The sequence below is a fragment of the Sphaerodactylus townsendi genome, linkage group LG02 (assembly GCF_021028975.2).
Source record: "Sphaerodactylus townsendi isolate TG3544 linkage group LG02, MPM_Stown_v2.3, whole genome shotgun sequence".
NCBI lineage: Eukaryota > Metazoa > Chordata > Lepidosauria > Squamata > Sphaerodactylidae > Sphaerodactylus > Sphaerodactylus townsendi.
This window is the reverse complement of record NC_059426.1, coordinates 131,464,833-131,483,190: the sequence shown is the minus strand read 5'-3', so window position 1 is coordinate 131,483,190 and position 18,358 is coordinate 131,464,833. Positions and strand designations below refer to the sequence as shown.

General features: G+C 39.2%; 1 protein-coding gene across 3 annotated transcripts in view; it reads right to left on the bottom strand.

Annotated features, from left to right (window-relative positions):
• DPH6 (diphthamine biosynthesis 6) overlaps window positions 1–18,358 on the bottom strand; it is a 273,005-nt gene that overhangs the window by 50,041 nt on the left and 204,606 nt on the right. For all 3 annotated transcript variants that reach the window (XR_007243639.1, XM_048486218.1, XM_048486219.1), the window contains exon 14: window positions 7,941–8,346. Coding sequence is in view for 2 of the 3 variants with exons in the window: in XM_048486218.1 (XP_048342175.1) it covers window positions 7,941–8,346 (406 nt within the window). In the remaining variant the exon portion in view is untranslated. The remainder of the gene's footprint in view (window positions 1–7,940; window positions 8,347–18,358) is intronic.

Sequence of the window (18,358 nt, the reverse complement as noted above, 5' to 3'; positions counted from 1 at the left end):
TGCTTGGCAAGAATGTTGAGATAATGTGTGAGCATTTGCGATGCATGTCTTCAAAGGAGTGTAATGATCACTCCTGATGGAAAACCAGACTGAACTGATCGTCCTTACAGCCAAGAAAGCACTAGGAAACATACATAACAAGTTGTGCAAAGTTAAATATTACTTTGTCATACTAGATTGAATACCTGATATAAATCGCTCTGAAAAGATGTCATTTTCCATAAGGTTTATGGATAAAGATGAAGGCAAAATTCGTGTAAAGAATGTTTCCTAGGATTCAGGGCTGTTTAGGAATGAACTAAATAAGAACCCATCAAGGAAACACTTGATGAAAATACTAAGGGAAAACAACAGTAAGGATTGTCAAGGCCAAGGTTATGTTAATGAGGCCAACATGAAGGGGAAAAAAGGTGTCCAGGGAATACAGGATGCACTGAACTGCTGAGCTTAATTTATGCCCTGTGGCTGTAGCTATCTCTATCTGGTCATTTCACATGCAGTCTCATTATCAAAGGAATCTGTTTCTCTGTTTGGTAAGTTACAGTGCATCTTTGTGCATTTTTCTGCTTCTGTTTGACAGTGGCAAATACTGAAAGGCTAAGGGCCAAACCTAACTGTGAAACAATGAAGTGGCACTTGCTGGGAAAGTGTGAAGCCCATTTGATATTTTTTTAAAAGAAGTTCATGCCATTCTAATAGAAGTAGCCGAGTTACTTCAAGCAGAAGCAGAACTTCAGCAATCTTAAGAAGACAGATATTGTAACTGCTACCTGCCTCATCAAGAGACACAGCACAAATCCACAGGCATCAAATGAGAAAGTACTCAATATGTTTGGAACTCAGAAATTGATTTCAGGCCCTTGTGGTGGAGACAGAGATGGAAACACTAACAGGTATGGGGACTCAATAAAGTGGTGGTCGAACTTAAAGGAAAGAGATGGCCATCAATTACTCTCTGCTGAGGAGTATGAAATATCATATGTCCAGGCCTGGCAGGGCTGGCTGAAATGCAACTGAAGGTATGGAGATTCAGGTATCTATGTACCAATGCCCAAAGCTTGGGCAATAAGAATGAACAGTTTGAGCTTCTAATGCATACAGAGGGATATGATTTAGTAGGCATTAAAGAGACTTGGTGGCAGGACTCTCCTGACTGGAATGTAGTAATGGATGGAAATGAATTATTCAAGAAAAACTGAAACAGCCAGAAAGAAGTTGATGTGGCTCTGTATGTGAGGATGAGGATTTGTCAGTAAAGACTGGAGAAGGGGGTGTCAGCCCAGGGGGAGCCAGCATGGTGTAGAGAGCCAGCGTCATGTAGTGGTTAACAGCAGGTGGACTTCTGGAGGACTCAATTTGTTTCCCCACTCCTACATTCCTGCTGAGTGACTTTGGGCTAGTCATGGTTCTTCAGAACTCTCTCAGCCCCACCTACCTCACAAGCTGTCTGTTGTGAGGAGAAGAGGGGAAAGGAGTTTGTAAGCCCCTTTGAGTCTTGTTACAGGAGAGAAAGGGTGGTGTAAATCCAAACTCTTCTTCTTCAGTGGAAACTATCAGTGTAAGGGAAGAAAGGACAAATAGTATTGTGGCTGGAGTCTGTTCCAGACCTCCTGACCAAAGTGAGAAGGTGGATACTGTCCTCTTTGAGAAGCTTGAAAGAGTATCCATATACAGACAAACCACTTTTAGACCCTGAAGGCTAACATGCTTGTCCTGAGACAGCAACGCTTTGTAAATCTTGATAGCAAAAATTCATGTGTTCACTTACATACAAAAGTTCTCCTTGAAACTTCTAAACCAAATAATGCTAGCAGCTTACAATGTAAATAATATAAACATTGACACCTTGTAAATAATCTATCATAGTTTCACAATCATATTTGGGTTTGGGCTGACCAAACTCCACTGCGTTTGGTTTCGGAATTCCTTCAATGGCCCAATTCCTAGGAGTCAAGTATTGAAATATTACAAACAGAATTTGAATAATGTCTAAATAAAGTTAAACAACAAAGGGGGTTGTTACTCACCTATAGCTCTAAAATACAAAACTCTCAAAGTAGTATGTGTATAATAATATTTGACTCTGGCTCTTCCTACAAAAAGAAATTTACAAAGCATTGCTGTCTCAGGACAAGCATGTTAGCCTTCAGGGTCTAAAAGTGGTTTGTCTGTATATGCTCAGTGCACCCACCCCACATTTTTTGAATATGGTGAAAGAGAATCCAGGCATCATGATCTTGTGATTATGGGTAATTTCAATTTCCCTGTGATATGCTGGAGACAAATTCTGCTAAGCATCCATAGTCACACAACTTACTGATAACTTCCTTTTTCAAATGGTGGAGGAAGTATTAGGAGCTTGGCCATACTAAGAATAAAAAAAATATTTAGGATTCCTGCTCAATCTGGCCTGAAGGAGTACTGCTTCCTGACCCCAAAGTGGTGATCAGTATTACACTGAGTATGTAAGAAAGGGCAATGAGAGCTGAGCACTGACTCATTCCTTCCTGCCTTGCCTCTCCATGATATAAATTCACAGAATCAACACTGTTGTCAGATGGCCATCTAGCTTCTGCTCAAAAAGCTCCAAAGGAGAGCCAACCACCTCCCAAGGAAGGTTGAGGAACTGCTCTAACTGTCCAGAAGTTCCTCCAAATATTTAGCCCAAAACTCTTTTGATTTTATTCCTGCCCACTGCTTCTGATACTTAAGGGCACTTTCACACATGCAGAATAATGCACTTTCAATGCACTTTGCAGCTAGAGTTTACTGTGCGAAATAGCAAAATCCACTTGCAAACCATTGTGAAAGTGGATTGAAAGTGCATTATTCTGCATGCACAAAATTGCCCTTAATATTGACCCCTCGACACACATACATACATACACAAAGAACCACTTTTTTGGGCAAATCTGATATGCAGTGATGCACGTCATTACTGCAGCAGTCCCTGATTACATGCAGAGATTACTCCTAGTACTTTTCAACTGCCCCTAGCTTAAGGTGACCAGATGGTCACCTTTCTGACCCGGGACGGAAGGCTGGCTAGATCGCGTGCGCGCCCGGCAAGAGAAGCGCCGCGAGGCTTTTGTGAGAAACTTTACCGCGTTTGCCACTTACCTGTGACAGGGCGTAGCAAGCGTAAGCCTAAACCCCAGCAGCTGACGCCAGGGCTGAGCGCGCAGACTTTCAACCCGTTTATGCGCAGCGCGTGACTTAGCGCCAAGCGGCAAAGCCGGGTAAACCGATGCACTCCTGTCTTGACAGCACTGCGCGTGCAGTTGGCATCTAATCTGGCAGGGTATACCAAAGATCGAGCTTCTTGGGGCTTGCCGTTTGCTGCCCCTGTGACAGAAGCGACGAAACAGCAGGCCCTAGAAGGCCATCGCGCTCCTCTTGCGGCGAGGCGCCGCGGGAGGCTGCCGCGTACTTAGCCGCTAGCCCCCAAGGCAGTGCAGCAGCCTCCCAAAAATAGGGACAATTTGTAGAACCCGCGGGATGCGGGACAAATTGTCTAAAGGCGTGACAGTCCCGCCAAAAGCGGGACGGCTGGTCAGCCTACCCTAGCTTCAAAATCATGCTAGTTTGCATATCTGTATTCATGTTAACATCACTAGTTTGATAAAACAAAGAGAATTTGTAAAAATTCCTTTTGAGAATAGAGGAGGGGGAGGAGAAAATGGCTAAAGGGGAGGTTGCGTGACTAACCAGTGTGTGAATAAGGGCCAATGTATGGTGGGGCAGAGAAATAAAGACCGTTTCAATATGATTGAGGGAAACTGGCTTGGAAGCGGATTTTTAAAAATTGTGGTAAAAGTAGTCTGGAAAACAAAAGAGGAAAAATGAAGGAATAGCATTTCCAGAATTTTACAGAGGAAAAACCATGTAGAATTAAAATACCCCCCCCCCCCAATTTATGGTTTAGTAAACAACTTGTGTGGAAAAGGCCTCTCTATCTGGTTACTCTTCAGCTATGATTTTCTTCAAGACATTGTTTCTAAGCATGATTTTTTGCATCTTCTGGAAACCACATGAATTGTATCCTTATCATGTAGTTTCCTTTTGGGGGACAAATAGCTGCAGAATTTAGTATCTTTTCTCATTTGTTTACAAATTAACATACCGTTATTGTGCTGAAGATTTCACAGAAAGCTGCACCAATCAATGAACAGATAGGTATTTTATCTTGCCTTGTTGTATCTCCTCTTTCCAATTTGTTAAAAAAATAGTATTATGTAACAAGAGATATTTCTCTCAATCCCTATTAAATATTCAGAGATATTTTTGCATAGCTTGTGCATACAGGGTTTATAAAGTTCTAATAGTGAAAATGCGCACACGCTGAGGAATAACCTAGTTGCTCGGATGACACAGGCAAATCATCTTGATATATTTATATTAATGTTCAATGTAAATGAGAATGAGGAAAGAAATGGCCAGAATTTATGCTAAAGCCTTCTAAAGGCATAACAGCATCTTACTAAGCATATATGTCAGCTTAATCTAATCCCTCTGCTTCCAACACATCCTGTGGTCTCAGCACGGTGCCTATAATGCTCTCATGTGTTAGGAGGGATTGACTCAGAGAAGTTCACCATCAGGCCTGCACTTGGTTCAATAAAACTTTACATTTCATCTTAGGCTGACAGAAAGCTATCTTTCTCCCATTTGCATCACAAACCTTTAGCTTCTTTTGACACCAATAACATGAGCTATAATGCTTCCTGGTAATCTTTACAACACATGGGGAGTGCACATTCTCAGTTTTCATCTTACTCTGTCAGCTGCAAAGAGGCCGCTCTAATTTGCTTGGATTGAAGCAAATGAACATGGAAATTCTTTGTGACAAAAGAAAAAAAAATACATGTGTTTAATGAGTTGCTTGTTTGGGATTTGTAGCAATTCTGTTTTCCCATCCCCAATAATTTCAAATTCTATTTCAGTAAAGCAACTTCTCTTAGACTGATTTTGTTCACTGAAAAGGCAAGGAACTAAAGGTAGTTGCTGACATCATAGGGGTGAACACAAATTTAATGACAGGAAAATCAAAAATATTTCCAGTCTCGCAAAAAATGAAAACTATAATCTAACAGCATCTTCAGCAATTTATACTGCATTCTTAAAAAAGATTATCTCCTACTAAATCCACTGAAGTTAACAGGTTTCGAAGAGTATAACTCTGTTAAGGGTTATACTGTTACTTTCAGATACTTTGTCCTGTAAGACAACAACAATAACTAGTGAATATTAACACTGTAAATATTAGCATTGTCAAACAGGTTTTCTCTAAAAAAAAATTATCAATTTTTATTAGTTGTTTTTGTTCTGAGGAAAAGATAACGTATTTTCTAATTCGTCCAAATATGAAATTTTGTCTTGTTTTATTTTTACTACTGTGTAGGACAAAACTTAATCCTAACAAACCAGGGGTAATATTAGTGGGGGAAAAGTCAGGGATGCGGTTCAACTTTGGGATTTGGGGGTAGTTCCTGAAGAGTCCCATTCGTTCTAGACTCTATAAAGTCTACCCTCCAAAGTGGCCATTTTCTCCTGAGAAACCGATTGCTGTCATCTGGAGATCAGCTGAAATTCCAGGAGACCTCCAGCTCCCTCCTGAATATTGGCAAGCCTTCTGGTAGCAAAGGACCAGATTGGGAGGTATATACCAGAGATCATCTAGTATCACACCAGAGATTATATCATCTGCAATAGATAATGGGATAGGGGGTGTTATTCAGTAAACTTGAATCACCAAAAAAACCCTTATAGGTCCTTTTTCAGGTCTTTGTTTTATCAAAAAACTCCAAGCTATTCAGCAGTGCTGAATTATCCTGGTTGCAGAAAAACTCATTAGGGTTAAACTTTTTTGGGTTTCCGCCCTCTTCAAGTAACCACTCCCCCGTTGGCTTTGGAATCAGAGAGGGAGCTCTGCACTCTCTGCAAGCAACCCCCTCCTGGGGCAGGGGCGGGGGAAGATTTCCTTCTGAAGTCCATGTGAAGAACTGAAAATTTTCAGATGCAGGTTTGTAAAACCTGGAAATTTTCACTAAACAGTCAAATAAAGCTGATGGGCATTGGCTTTATTTATCTTTACTGAAAATGTTTAGGTTTTAAAAACTCAAACCCAAAATTTACCAAGCACAATTGTTTGTGCTCAGTCCTAATCCAAAAAGGAAATTCATAAGACTGGACTACTTATTTGGATTATTATAATTAAGGCATGAAACCTCCTACATTTTAAACTTGAATATAGCAAGATATGAGAAAAAACCCAACTTATTCTAAAGTAATTGTATACTCTTTGAAACATTTGAGACTGAGAAGGAAAGAAAAAGAAAATGTAATTCACAAGCTAGAAGCATATTACCAGCTCTTAAACAAAGCATCGCACAATAAATAATGTTCTTTTAGGCTATACGTTCATCCCTTGCTTCGTGCATTAGCTGTACTTATTCTATGCCACACTTTTTATCACTCTCTATTTTTATGTTTTAAATCTATTAGCAATGTCAACTTGAATTTCCTCTGAACAGTGCTGCGGGTTAGGTTTAAAAAAATAGGACACAACAATCTTTGAGGGCTAACATTTATGTCAGCTAATTAATATGGATCAGTTGAGTTTTGCAAATATGTTTTAAAAAAATGTTTGTGCATGTGTGAGTCACTGATGCAGGCTTGATTCCTACCCACTCAGATGACAATCACAACATTCTATTAACTTTCATGAAAAGAAAATAGATGTTGCAGTCATTCTGAAGACCCATCAGCTAGGTGGAAGGTTTTTTCTATGTACAGAGATGGCTATGGTAAATCCATGCTGGTTCCCACCATCATATAGGCAAGGAGATACACATATGTACAGATTCACATCAAAGGTGGTAAACCCTTTCATACCCAACTAATCTTTCATAAATTATTGCTTTACTTTCCACAGTAATTCTGCTTCTAAGCTTATGGCAACCTGATTTTTCCCCATAAAAGAGAACATATCCACTTTTTCTGTCATTTAAGGGAATAGCTATTAAATTCTGAGATACTGGTAATTTTAAGCAAACACATCTCAATAGGCTAATTTGGGACTAATGTTCTTTCTCTAAAACAGTCTACTCTTTAACTCACTAGGTATAATACTGCCATTCTTTCCACTTTCCACAATAAAGAGTCACCAAACCAGTGTAAACAGTGATTCTGCTCCTGTTTGGCGTTGCCCATGCACACAGTAATTGTACATAGTGATCAGGGTCTTTAGAGAACAAAAGAGTTTGGGTTTAAACCCTGCTTTTCTCAACCGTAAGAAGCCTCAATGTGGCTTACAAGTATAGTTACACCTTTCTAAGCCTCTCTAATTCTGGAAGTCAGCTGCTGAGAGGTCCAGGAAAGTCAGCCAAGATTAATCTATCCTGTCCATCTCCCAACGGAGGTGATCTACGAAGATAACTATGGCAGTCTTAACACCAAAATAAATACTAAAAAGATCCAGACAATCCATTTCATGCAAGAAATTCAAGAGCTGAGATGTACTACACGCTCCATCATCTTGCCCAGGAATGGAATACTGGAAACGGCCCTACAGTTATTCAAAACAGCTTTGAGAAATACCCTCTTGAATTGTCATGCCACAACCTTCATGAGGGTCATTCAGAGTATCTTCATTAATTTGAAGCTAATCATTATTTAGTTGGATAGTCCTATGCTGGCTGTGCTTATTAGTCAGAAAAAGTAAGATCCAAGGATACTGGTTGTCCAAAGATATTGTCCACATGCTTAGGCTGCACAAGATGAAAAATATCCTTCAGAACTGGACAAGCAGTAGCTGCAATGCCTTCCAGGATACTCACTGTGGTGTCTACGTTAGAGGTTAGGCAAAAGGTGGCCCACATAAGCCACATTTTAGAAGATTCTGGCAGATATCCTTGAACCACATAAAGCCAAAGCCTTACCTGTTCGCAGTGGTTCCATTTCAACCACACTGTTTTGGTAGAAAGTTCTAAATCCCAGGGGAGTTATGTCATGATCTTCTGAAAGCTTCTTAAAAGCTTGCTTAAACACATCCACAGTGTCATGTAGGGCTATATCTAAATTGATTGTAGCAGCTGATGGTGGACTCAAGCTGAAGGATATGACAACAGCTGCACTACAAGCTGTGGAGGACTGGATTGCTTCACATTTAATGTGGTAGTTCTCTGATGACTTCATCAGCACAAACGTCTTCCTTTGCTGGTGCTCATCTACTACAGCCATGACATGCCATTCAATGGATGCAGCTCTGGGAAGTGAAGGCACGACAGTCACAAGAGGTTGTCTGCATACTGCAGGCCCATCATCTTGCATGTCTTTGTTTTCTCCCTAGAAAGGAAATGGAATGCTTTAGATTTTGGAAAGCTTTAGAAAAAAATTGCATGTTGTATGTAAAGTGCTTAACAGGCTTTGCACAAGCAAGTGGGGAGAAATTGTAAATATCCAGCCCATGAAACACTGCCAACATGTATGTGTATGTATGTATGAGTGCATAAAATGCTGTCAAGTCACAGCTTACTTACGGTAAGGAGCTTTCAAGGCAAGTGAGAAGAGAAGTGGTTTGGCAAAATGTTTACAATAAAACCCAAATTTGCTTTCAAAAAAGATGAACAAAAATACAAAGCAGAAAGTTATGCTGCTGACCAGAAATATCTGCTCACAATAGAGAATGCAACCATTAGGATTACTCAGAACTCTACTTCGAGCACCATGAGAAGGCTAGTGATGTTCAGCTATACAGGGAAAACTGTGGGCTTGAATCCTATGACATTGTTCCCCTTGTGCCATTGTGGAGGCTTTTCTCCCCAGCTTTACTCACTTCCTCTGCTACTAGTGCTTCTATGTTCATAAGGGCTCCTTGAAAAACACTGATTTTGCACACAGGGATGAGCTACCAGCAGAGGGAACATGCCCCACAGTGGACGAAAGTCTCTGCTACAGCCCAAAGAAATCACAAGGGGAACTATGTCACAGGATCCAAGCCAAGGTATGTAGTGGCAAATAGATAGAACATTTATTTATTTATTTCAAACATTTGCATTCTGACTTTCTGTTCCATTAGGGCCCAAACTGAATAAAAAGACATTAAAATCAGCTTTAAAAACAGTACACACATATATAAAACCAATGATTAAAAAAAACAAGGAGGGTCTGTAAGGAAAAGCAAGATGGAACAGAAGAACCTGCTGACATGAATTTCAGCCTGCTGATCTTTAAGGGATTTGCTACACTGATATCCTGTGTCAGGAAATTTCTTGCACTAGTTGCAAATCAATAAAAACTGTCTCATGACACTTAATGTTAACCAATCTTATTGTGCCTAAACCTGGGGAAAGAGCTAAAAAGGGTACACACAACCATTCAGAGAGCTAGACTCTGTTGCACAAAAAGATGATAGTTCAGTCAGTTGAGCTGCATGCTTCTGCATTAGAATATAGTCCTGAATAAATATGAGAACTATCATTTATTTTTATGCATTGCCTTTGTCAAAACCATTATTTTGTGCATTATTGAACATGGTTCTTTGCTATAAGAGCATTTATACCAAAATGTATTTTTACTTTCAAACCAAGGGGAGGAGCAGGGCTAGATAGGCACTAGCATCCAGTTGGAGCATTCTACAGCAATGAAGGTCCAGCATGCTTCGTTCTGTGGCAGAGGAATACACATTCTACTATCATCTTTACATGGAGCAGAGTATAGTGTAATCAAGTAGATAGAACAATGGTAATTCTCGTGCCACACTGAATGCTAACAAATCTATTGTAGTATAAACTTTTATGAGCTACAATCTGTTTTGTGATTTATAAGCATTTGAGAGACCCTTTTGCTAAAACCCATTGTTTCAGATTTGTTTAGTCTTCTGGACTGGAGTTGCTTATGGGGCTCTTTGCTACCAAATGGATTACAAACTGTTTTGGCTCAGATAATATAAGTTCTTTAGATTTAAAGGCATTTAGGACTGACTTGTCCGTTATAAGGAGTGATAATGGGGGAGTTCTGGACTGATTTTTAAGCACTTAAAGGATCCTTTTGCAAAAGTGAAAGCAGGTCATGGAAACAGTAGGTGAAGTTTGGTTAAAACTTGTCTCCAGTTGCTTGGCTGGAAACAACCCTGAGTGGAGCACTAATTCGGAGCTACGGCAATTAAATTAATGTATGACCCAGGAGGGGTAGAGGTGTTTATTTTGCTGCCCTTGAGGACTTGTTAGTGCTACTGCTGGTGTTTGTTAGCTGACTGAAGTGTGAAGGGAATGGAGATGTGGAGACACAAAGGATTTACACAGAATGTTTCTCCATTTGCCCTTGTCAGTACTCATCTGCTGCTGGCCTGCTTTTTCAATCTGGTGAGCAACATTTCGGGCAAGTGACAGGCTCCCTCCAAGCTTCCTGCTGGGTGGCCTTGGCGTAAGGGGTCTGTGGCAGTGGCCCCCCAACATAAATGACTGGATGAAGCACCTGTGCTTATTTAGACTATTAGGATATGGTTATTGGAATTTTTTTGTAAATGATGGTATTATTATGCTGTTATGTGATGTTTATTGATATTCTTTGCCAGGTGTACTGTTATGACTATTGTTATCTTGTTGTTTAAACTGTCACATTTCATGCTATTATACTATGGTTATTGATGTTTTTATTAGTGACGTTATGCTTATGATATTTTTACCATGTGAAATGTTATGATTATTGTTATTTTCTGCTTATATTGCTTATGTTATATTGCTTATGTTTATTGATGTTCTTACTATTTTGTAATGCTATATCTATCAATGTTTTGTTAACTGACTATGACCCACGATGTTTGTTGTTTAGATTATTGTTGTTCGCCGCTGTGAGCACTATGGGAGAGGGTGGGTTATAAATCGAATAATTAAATGAAATGAAATGCCAAAACTGTTTTCTACAGACAGCAGAAATAAAGGCCAGCGTTTACTATAATACTATACTCCCTATTACAAACAGGTAACTACCACAGCTTTTTGGAAGACTTTCATAGCTGCCATCTTGTGGATTTTTTAAGATGGTATCCCAATTATTTTTAAAAAATGCCTACAAGCTTAACAAAACTGATTCAATTACCCTCTTTACAAATAAGTCAATCAGAAAACAACATAAGGTAAAATCTTAAGAGTTTAAAAGACAAGATCACTGAAGCTGATCTTGATTTAAGAGTGGAGTTAAAGAAGGAGTCACAGAATATTAGATCAGAACTAATAATTGAGGAATCCAAAGGAACATATTAGACAAAGTAAAAATAACAAAGACTCAGCCGGAATATAGTAACCAAATATATAATTATGGGAAAAGAATACAGGTGAGAGCTGAAGTTCAAGGAAAAGGGAAAATACAAGGCACGCCTGAAATAATAAGCAAAGAACCTTAAAAAATAATTTGGCAAGATTCTGCAGAAATATATTTCAGTTGGTGAGAACTTTTTTCATATTGCACAAACTTGCAGAATTGGTTCAGGATTCAATGCATACTATTGGAGAATTCAATCTGCGTTAGAACTGTCCCCATCTGAAGTGAATATAATTACAGAAATAATAACTCAAGTCAAAAAGCTGGTACTATGTCTCACAGCTGAAGTTTCTTTCAAAGATTCAAGAATAGATTCCAGAGAAAAATCATCAGGAAATATATACAAAGAAAAACCTCCAGAAAATCCCAAACTATCCAGAAGAAAGCAAGAAAATGGATAAATAATAGAAGAAAAAACTGGGCAGTTTTTTCCATAAGTGATAGATTTGCAAAAAGATAAGAAAATGTTAGATACTAATATTTGTAAATACCAAAATTACCTGAAATACCAAGGATTAAATAGGTCCCACAATTATTGGAGTTATGGTACAATTATGTTGCTAGATACTTTCTAATAGCAATTAAGTAAAACATTAACAAAATGCATATTTGCTGGAACTTTAATAATAACCTGGTTTACTTTTATATATATATATGGCTTATTTCTTCATACGTATTGGATTTGCAAAAAAGGACAACAAAATAATGAATATTAATTTACAATAAAATTCAGTTAAAACAGTAATAAAAATACAAGAGTACTTGTTGAGAAAGCTAAGAAAACCTTGGCTCATTTTTTATATATAAGATAGATCTGTAAAAAGTCAAAAATTTTGGATATGAAGTTACACTGAAATCTTAAGAATTACCAAGATTAATCTGTATATGGGTCTTAAAAATGAAGGCTTTATGTTACAAGTATGATGTTAGGTATCTAATAATAAATTTATTAGAATAGTAAGAACTAGTTTTATATTTACTAATGGTAGAAAGAGTTTTGTTACCTTTACTTAGAAATCTGAAGGAAGAATTGTAAAGATAATATGAGAGAATATTTCTATGTGGCTAAAACTGACTCATTTTATGAATGGAAGATATGAATATAATCCAAAATTAGAATGATTGTTTCTTTAATATACATAGCTTTTTAGTATATATGTAGATGATCATAAATAATTCTACATGAATTATTTACATGAGTATGATAATATGTAGAAGTTGGTAAACTAACATATTAAGCTACTCCTTTCTATTTTGAATGTAATTGATGTTTTATCCGTTTTATATGTTATTAACACAGATCCTCTTATTGTTCTTACTGTATCCTCCCCTCCCCCCTTTCTTTTCTGCATTATTCCTTTTTATATGTGGAATTTTTAAAAATTGAACCTGGGACCTTCTACAAGCAACATATGTGCTCCATCATTGAGGCAAAGTCTGGTAATTATCTCACTGAATCAGTCTGAAAAAAAGCTACAGTATTCCAGTCACACATCTTCATTGACCAGGTAAACTACACATTATTCAGTTTGATGAAATAGAAGTCCCAGAAATGACAAATCACATTTGTAAAACTCACGAAATTCTGATCTTACAAGATATCAACACTGAATATGATTGACCTTCTGACTGACTCCTTGATATGCAAGGGGCATGCAAATTGGGCTTGTTAGAAAATTAATCACTGTTGTGCAGCTATGGAACAAGATTCATATCCTGTAGCACTTTAAAGACCAACAGTATTTCTAGGGTATAAGCTTTCAAGAACCAAAGTAAAGTGATGAGGCAAGTCTTTCCAGCATGGGCTTTCCTGGGGAAAAATAAAAGGAGATTCATGTGGAATACAATACGCTTCTGAAATGAGGCTGTAAGAGCATAACCTGCTTGGAAATTATGTTATCTACCTGCCACTGAAATGAACAGAAGTTACTCAAGAGAAAGAGCAGATCAACATAGACCTATGGCAGGCACCAGGTCTCAAACATAATTAAGTGCCTTTATATAAGGATCAGCATTAAAACCTTTAGAAGACAACTGGAGTTACTTTAACATTGTAACAAAGTTTATAAAAAAGGGGAAGCAAAGCCAAAAGAAGCAGAGGTGTGGTTGTTAAGAAGGCAATGCCAGTGGAAACAGATGAAAAGAGTCCTTACATTCTCTCTTATTACTTCAGACTGACGAATAAAAAATGTTATCCATGCAAACCATAGATCTCTGTCACCTCCAAAAAATAATCAACTTACGGTACTGGAAGAGGCTAAGTTATATTATAATATGTAGCTGACATGGCCTTTATTTAAACATGCATTATATTCTCCTTCCGCAAAATTTCTTTGATTGGATGTCCTCTTTCCTGTCTTTTTTTCCCTTCTGAAGAAGGACCACATACTAAGCAAAGCTGATACTAGTGATGGGCAGCCGAATCCCTCAGGTGGCCAGAGACATCGCTGCTGCAGTGCTGTACTGCTGCCTCTGGAGGACTTTTCGGTGGTGCATGGAGGCAAAATACAAAAAACCATTCCTGTTGCTGAAAAGCCCTTCATTGGGATCCATGGGCTTCAGTCCTTGCTCCAGGCACTGGTGTCTCAGGAAGCAAAGCTGGCTAAGGTCAGCTCCGCACCCAGCCACGCCTCCAGAATGCCCTTGCTACCCCAGCAAAGCTGGATGGGTGCAGAAATGCTGATGCGGTGCTCTGTATTGTGTCTGGCCCTCATGGAGGGCCACAGCAGCCGCCTGACAGCAAATTTATCCCTCTGTTGGGGTTAGTGTCCTGAGAAATCCACTGGCATAGGGCCTCCACAACTGCCTTTGGCCCTCACCCTTATGGTTTTGGCTGTAAGGCATTCTTTATATATGTATTTTAACAACTTTTATATATCAATTTGCTTACACTGCAGTTTGCAACAGTAAATACCACACACTGTCTGACCTCTGAATGGAAAAATAATTACAAGTTAAAACAGTAATTTTACCTAAGGTCGATAAGAGCATAACACTTGCTTGGCTTTCAATCCACATGCTCAATTTTCATCCACTCACTCCCGACTTCAAGAGGAAGGAATAATGACAGGTTACAGGCACTTTATTTCAAAATTCACTCACAAAGTTATTGACGAGCATTTTTTCCACATAAAAGTCTCTGCTGCTTGACCCTCATGAGCTGTTTACATGAAAAATGCACTTACTACTAGATTAACCATAGTGAAGTCTAATTCTACACCAAAACTTGTAGCAATTTCTTTAGCATGTCTTTGATATGGGAACAAAAATAGGGATAATTTGCCTCAAATTGCAGTCTCTTCAGTCATAATAAAATCTTGCTGAGTACTGTTTGCTTTCACTACTTTCATTAGGTAAGCTGGGACTATTATTAAGGTACCAACACATAAATGTTATATTAGCACTTAACAGTAGCAACAGTATTCTCCCTCCAGGAGATGAATTCTAACCTTGTCAATATAATTCTGCTCCCAGTGCTGCAAAACAATTTGAAAAGATGAATACTAGAGCTTTATAGTGGAGAAACAAGTCATGCTCATTCAGGCTTAAAGGCCACTCTGTTGGCCCAAGGTGCTGAGGTACTGCTTAGAAAATAAGTCTAAAGAAGCGGTCTCAGGTCAAGTCAAGCATTGAGAAAAAACTTTCCTACTTTCTTGTACTTGTCGTAGGTTGTTAAATCAATTACCTAGGATTTCTGCTTGCCTTCAACTGCCATTTAGAATATGGGAAGAAATATAAGAGAATTAGGCCAAGGCAAAAGTACAATTTCAAAATCAACAAATGATCATCATTCCAAGTGAAAGACCATGTGCTGTGCACCCACACACTCGCATAAGCTCACATTTTATAGAGGACTCAACCTTTAGAATACAGAGTTGTGTGATGGATGAAGCTTCCAGGGATTTTCCTCCTCCAGTGTAGCAGAAACTCCTAGTTTATTTGGCCTCCAATTAGTTTTCAACATAGTAGTTACTGTTTCAGAACACAGAAATTCAACCTGTTTGAGAAATGATATCTAGTAGTCACCTCTTGGATATTGTAATCAAGTAACACAGCCTCACACATATGCAATTCCTCAGAATTACAGTATTACATGAATAACATCAATGTATTAATGACATGACAACCAAGGCTACCAGTTGTACATACATATATACTTGAAAAAGAAATGTAAGGTAGCCCATTGGCCTCAAGATGTTACTTGTGGAGCCTCTCCAAATTCCACATCATCCATCTTTCTGAACAGTATGTATGTGAAGATACTGACAGAATGTTCAGAGATATGGAGTGTGATGAGATGAATATACTAACAAAACCCAGCTCCCAAGAACCTCCCCTGGTTTGAAGGTCTCTGACCTTAAGAAGCATTAAGACTGTGGCAGACAAGCTGAATACAGCAAGGCCTGAGATAATGACAACTGGTAGAACCTATGAGGGGGTTGACAATCTCCTCTGATCATTCAAGGTTTACCAACATGAGTATTCTCCTAAGATGCAGCAGTGGAGTCTTTTAATACTTTCAGTTGTTAAGAAGCATATAGTCTTCTTTTAGGGACATTGGAAATAATGCAGTAACAAAACTTGTTCAAGATCCAAGGCTTAATGCCTAGTCATACAGAAAGGCTGGGAAATACTTGTGGCTTGACACCTTGGATAGTTACAATGCCAATAAGCCTAGACTAGTCTAGATCAACCTACATTCTATAATGTCCGATTCACACATAGAAACCAGCAATGATACTTTTGTAATAAAGGTACTAATTGCAAGTAATCATCTTTATACTGGATGCCATTAAACATGATTCAAAGGCTAAAACTGTTCCATAATATAATGTCATTAAGAGCACATAATAGAGGCACCAGCTTCTACTATCTTGTCTACATAATTCAAAATGATGACTTAGGCCTCAACTCATACTGTTCAATACTGTTAGTAACCATCTTCTTTTATTCCCCCTCCCTTTAGTCTGCTAATAAAAGTCATATTAATGCCCACTGTGAATGAAGTATAAAGTATATTGCTATATAGGGGATAGCAATATGTGAAGTAAATCTGCTTTTGGGGAAATTCAACAAGAAGCATAGGCCGTTTCCGCACGAAGGCGGAAGTGGCCGGGTTGGCGTTTACGATGCTGACCCGACGATGCTGGGACTGTCCGCACGGATGGTCCTGGAAACAGCCAGGCAGCCGGCGCCGCAGAGCGCCGGCACCCGGCCAACCCGGCATGTCCCCGGGCCTCCGGCGCGTCGCCAAGGACTGGGGACACGCCCCCCTGGCCCTGCGCGCCTGCTCCAGCGGCCCAGGGCAGGGGGGCGTGTCCCCAGGCCTTTTCAACTTCGCTGAAGGCCCAGTTAAATAGATAAGTGCCAGGTGGGGGAGGCGTCGCGAAGCCGCTGCCGTTTGCTCGGCAGCGGCTTCGAGGCGGCGTTTCCCCAAAAAGAGCGCTTCCAAGCGCTCTGGGGAAACGCCGGCTTCGCGATGGGCGGGCGGCGCGAGGGCGGCGCAGCTGCGATGCAGCTGTGCCCCCTGTGCGAATGGCGGCCTGGAGACGGCGTTTTTACCATCTCCAGGCCGCCATTAATTGCCCGTGCGGAAACGGCCATAGTGCATTTAGAAGTACCTTTTCCTGGTGGTCTGCCAAAGATATAGATCTTCTTATATAATATGCAAACTACTCTGTCTTTAAGCATCTGACCAGACCTAAGCTAAATTTGAGATCCTCAAACAGTGGGAGATGTGTCCTACCAACTATTTTGTTGATATGACTGGTTGTATATGTTTTTGTACTACCAGCACTTCTATCAACCAATCTCTTCAATTGCAATTGTGTAATTGATTTGGAATTGGCTGCAAAGTTACTGCAGGCTTGGATATCATTTCACCAATGCCCCAATCAACTAAACAGTGGCCTAGGCAACTCCTAATCCACTAATTCTCCCACATCATATTTATATCAATTTAGACTGGTTTTAACACCAGAAACAAAAACTTATCATAAGTACTTCTAAAATACTGTAAAACTGCAAGCGTACCCCATCCTATAAGAACCTGCGTTAAGCTTTTGACCCATCAAAAAAGCAATATAATGCCCAAATAACTGAAAGGAAAGATGCTGGTTTAGGACAGAGAAAACAAAGGGACCACTGTGGGCCTCCAGAATGGATTTTTCTTCTTAACACTAAGAAAAACCTAAAGATTGGAACATAACTGCAATATGTTATACCAACAGAGATATTTAGGATCAAAGGCTTAATATGTCATACAGAACAAAGGCATAAAGAAGCCTGCAAGAGATGTAAAGTGGGAGAAAAGGGGGCGAAGGGAGTGATATGAGACAGGAAATTTAAATGGTGACTTTTGACATCTCAGGATGAGGAATCACATTCTTTTTGAGCATTTCCCTTTAGCTCTGCCTTCCCCAGGTACCACCTCCAAATCTTCAGGAATTTCCCAATCCAGAGTTGGCAACCCTAGCCCTGAAACCCCCTATTCCTGTAAGTTTTATTCCCAAAAAGGACTGATAATGCATCTTCCACTTGCAAACTTTGCTAGTGCCCCACAGTTCATTTGCTTCAGGTAAGCTGTGCTTTCTTATTATGATCAAAAATTGGAACAAGTGACCTGGACTGGTGGAGGTCAGAGAAATGGACTTTGTCAGACTTTAAGAAGGGTGAAAGATAAAGGAATCTGCCATAGTTTGTTCTTATACAAGAGCAAGAAACACCTGGTATCATTCTAGCTGTCACTTTAGTCTCTCTAGGATTTACAATTACTTATTATAATCACATTATTAGAAAGCTGCAGAATATTTTTCTGGTAGTAATTCCAGCAAGACAGTATTTTTCTGAGTGGGATGGACTTTGGTCCCTGAACTGAAGCTTCCAAGTATCACCACTGAAGAGTCTCCCAGAATTTTAAATTTTAGTTTCATTATAGGTCATGTACATTTATGCACATGTCCTCAAGTGATTCATGTATTTTATGTTGCAAACATATAACCAGTAAATGTAATTCAGAACAGTCAATTATGTATGA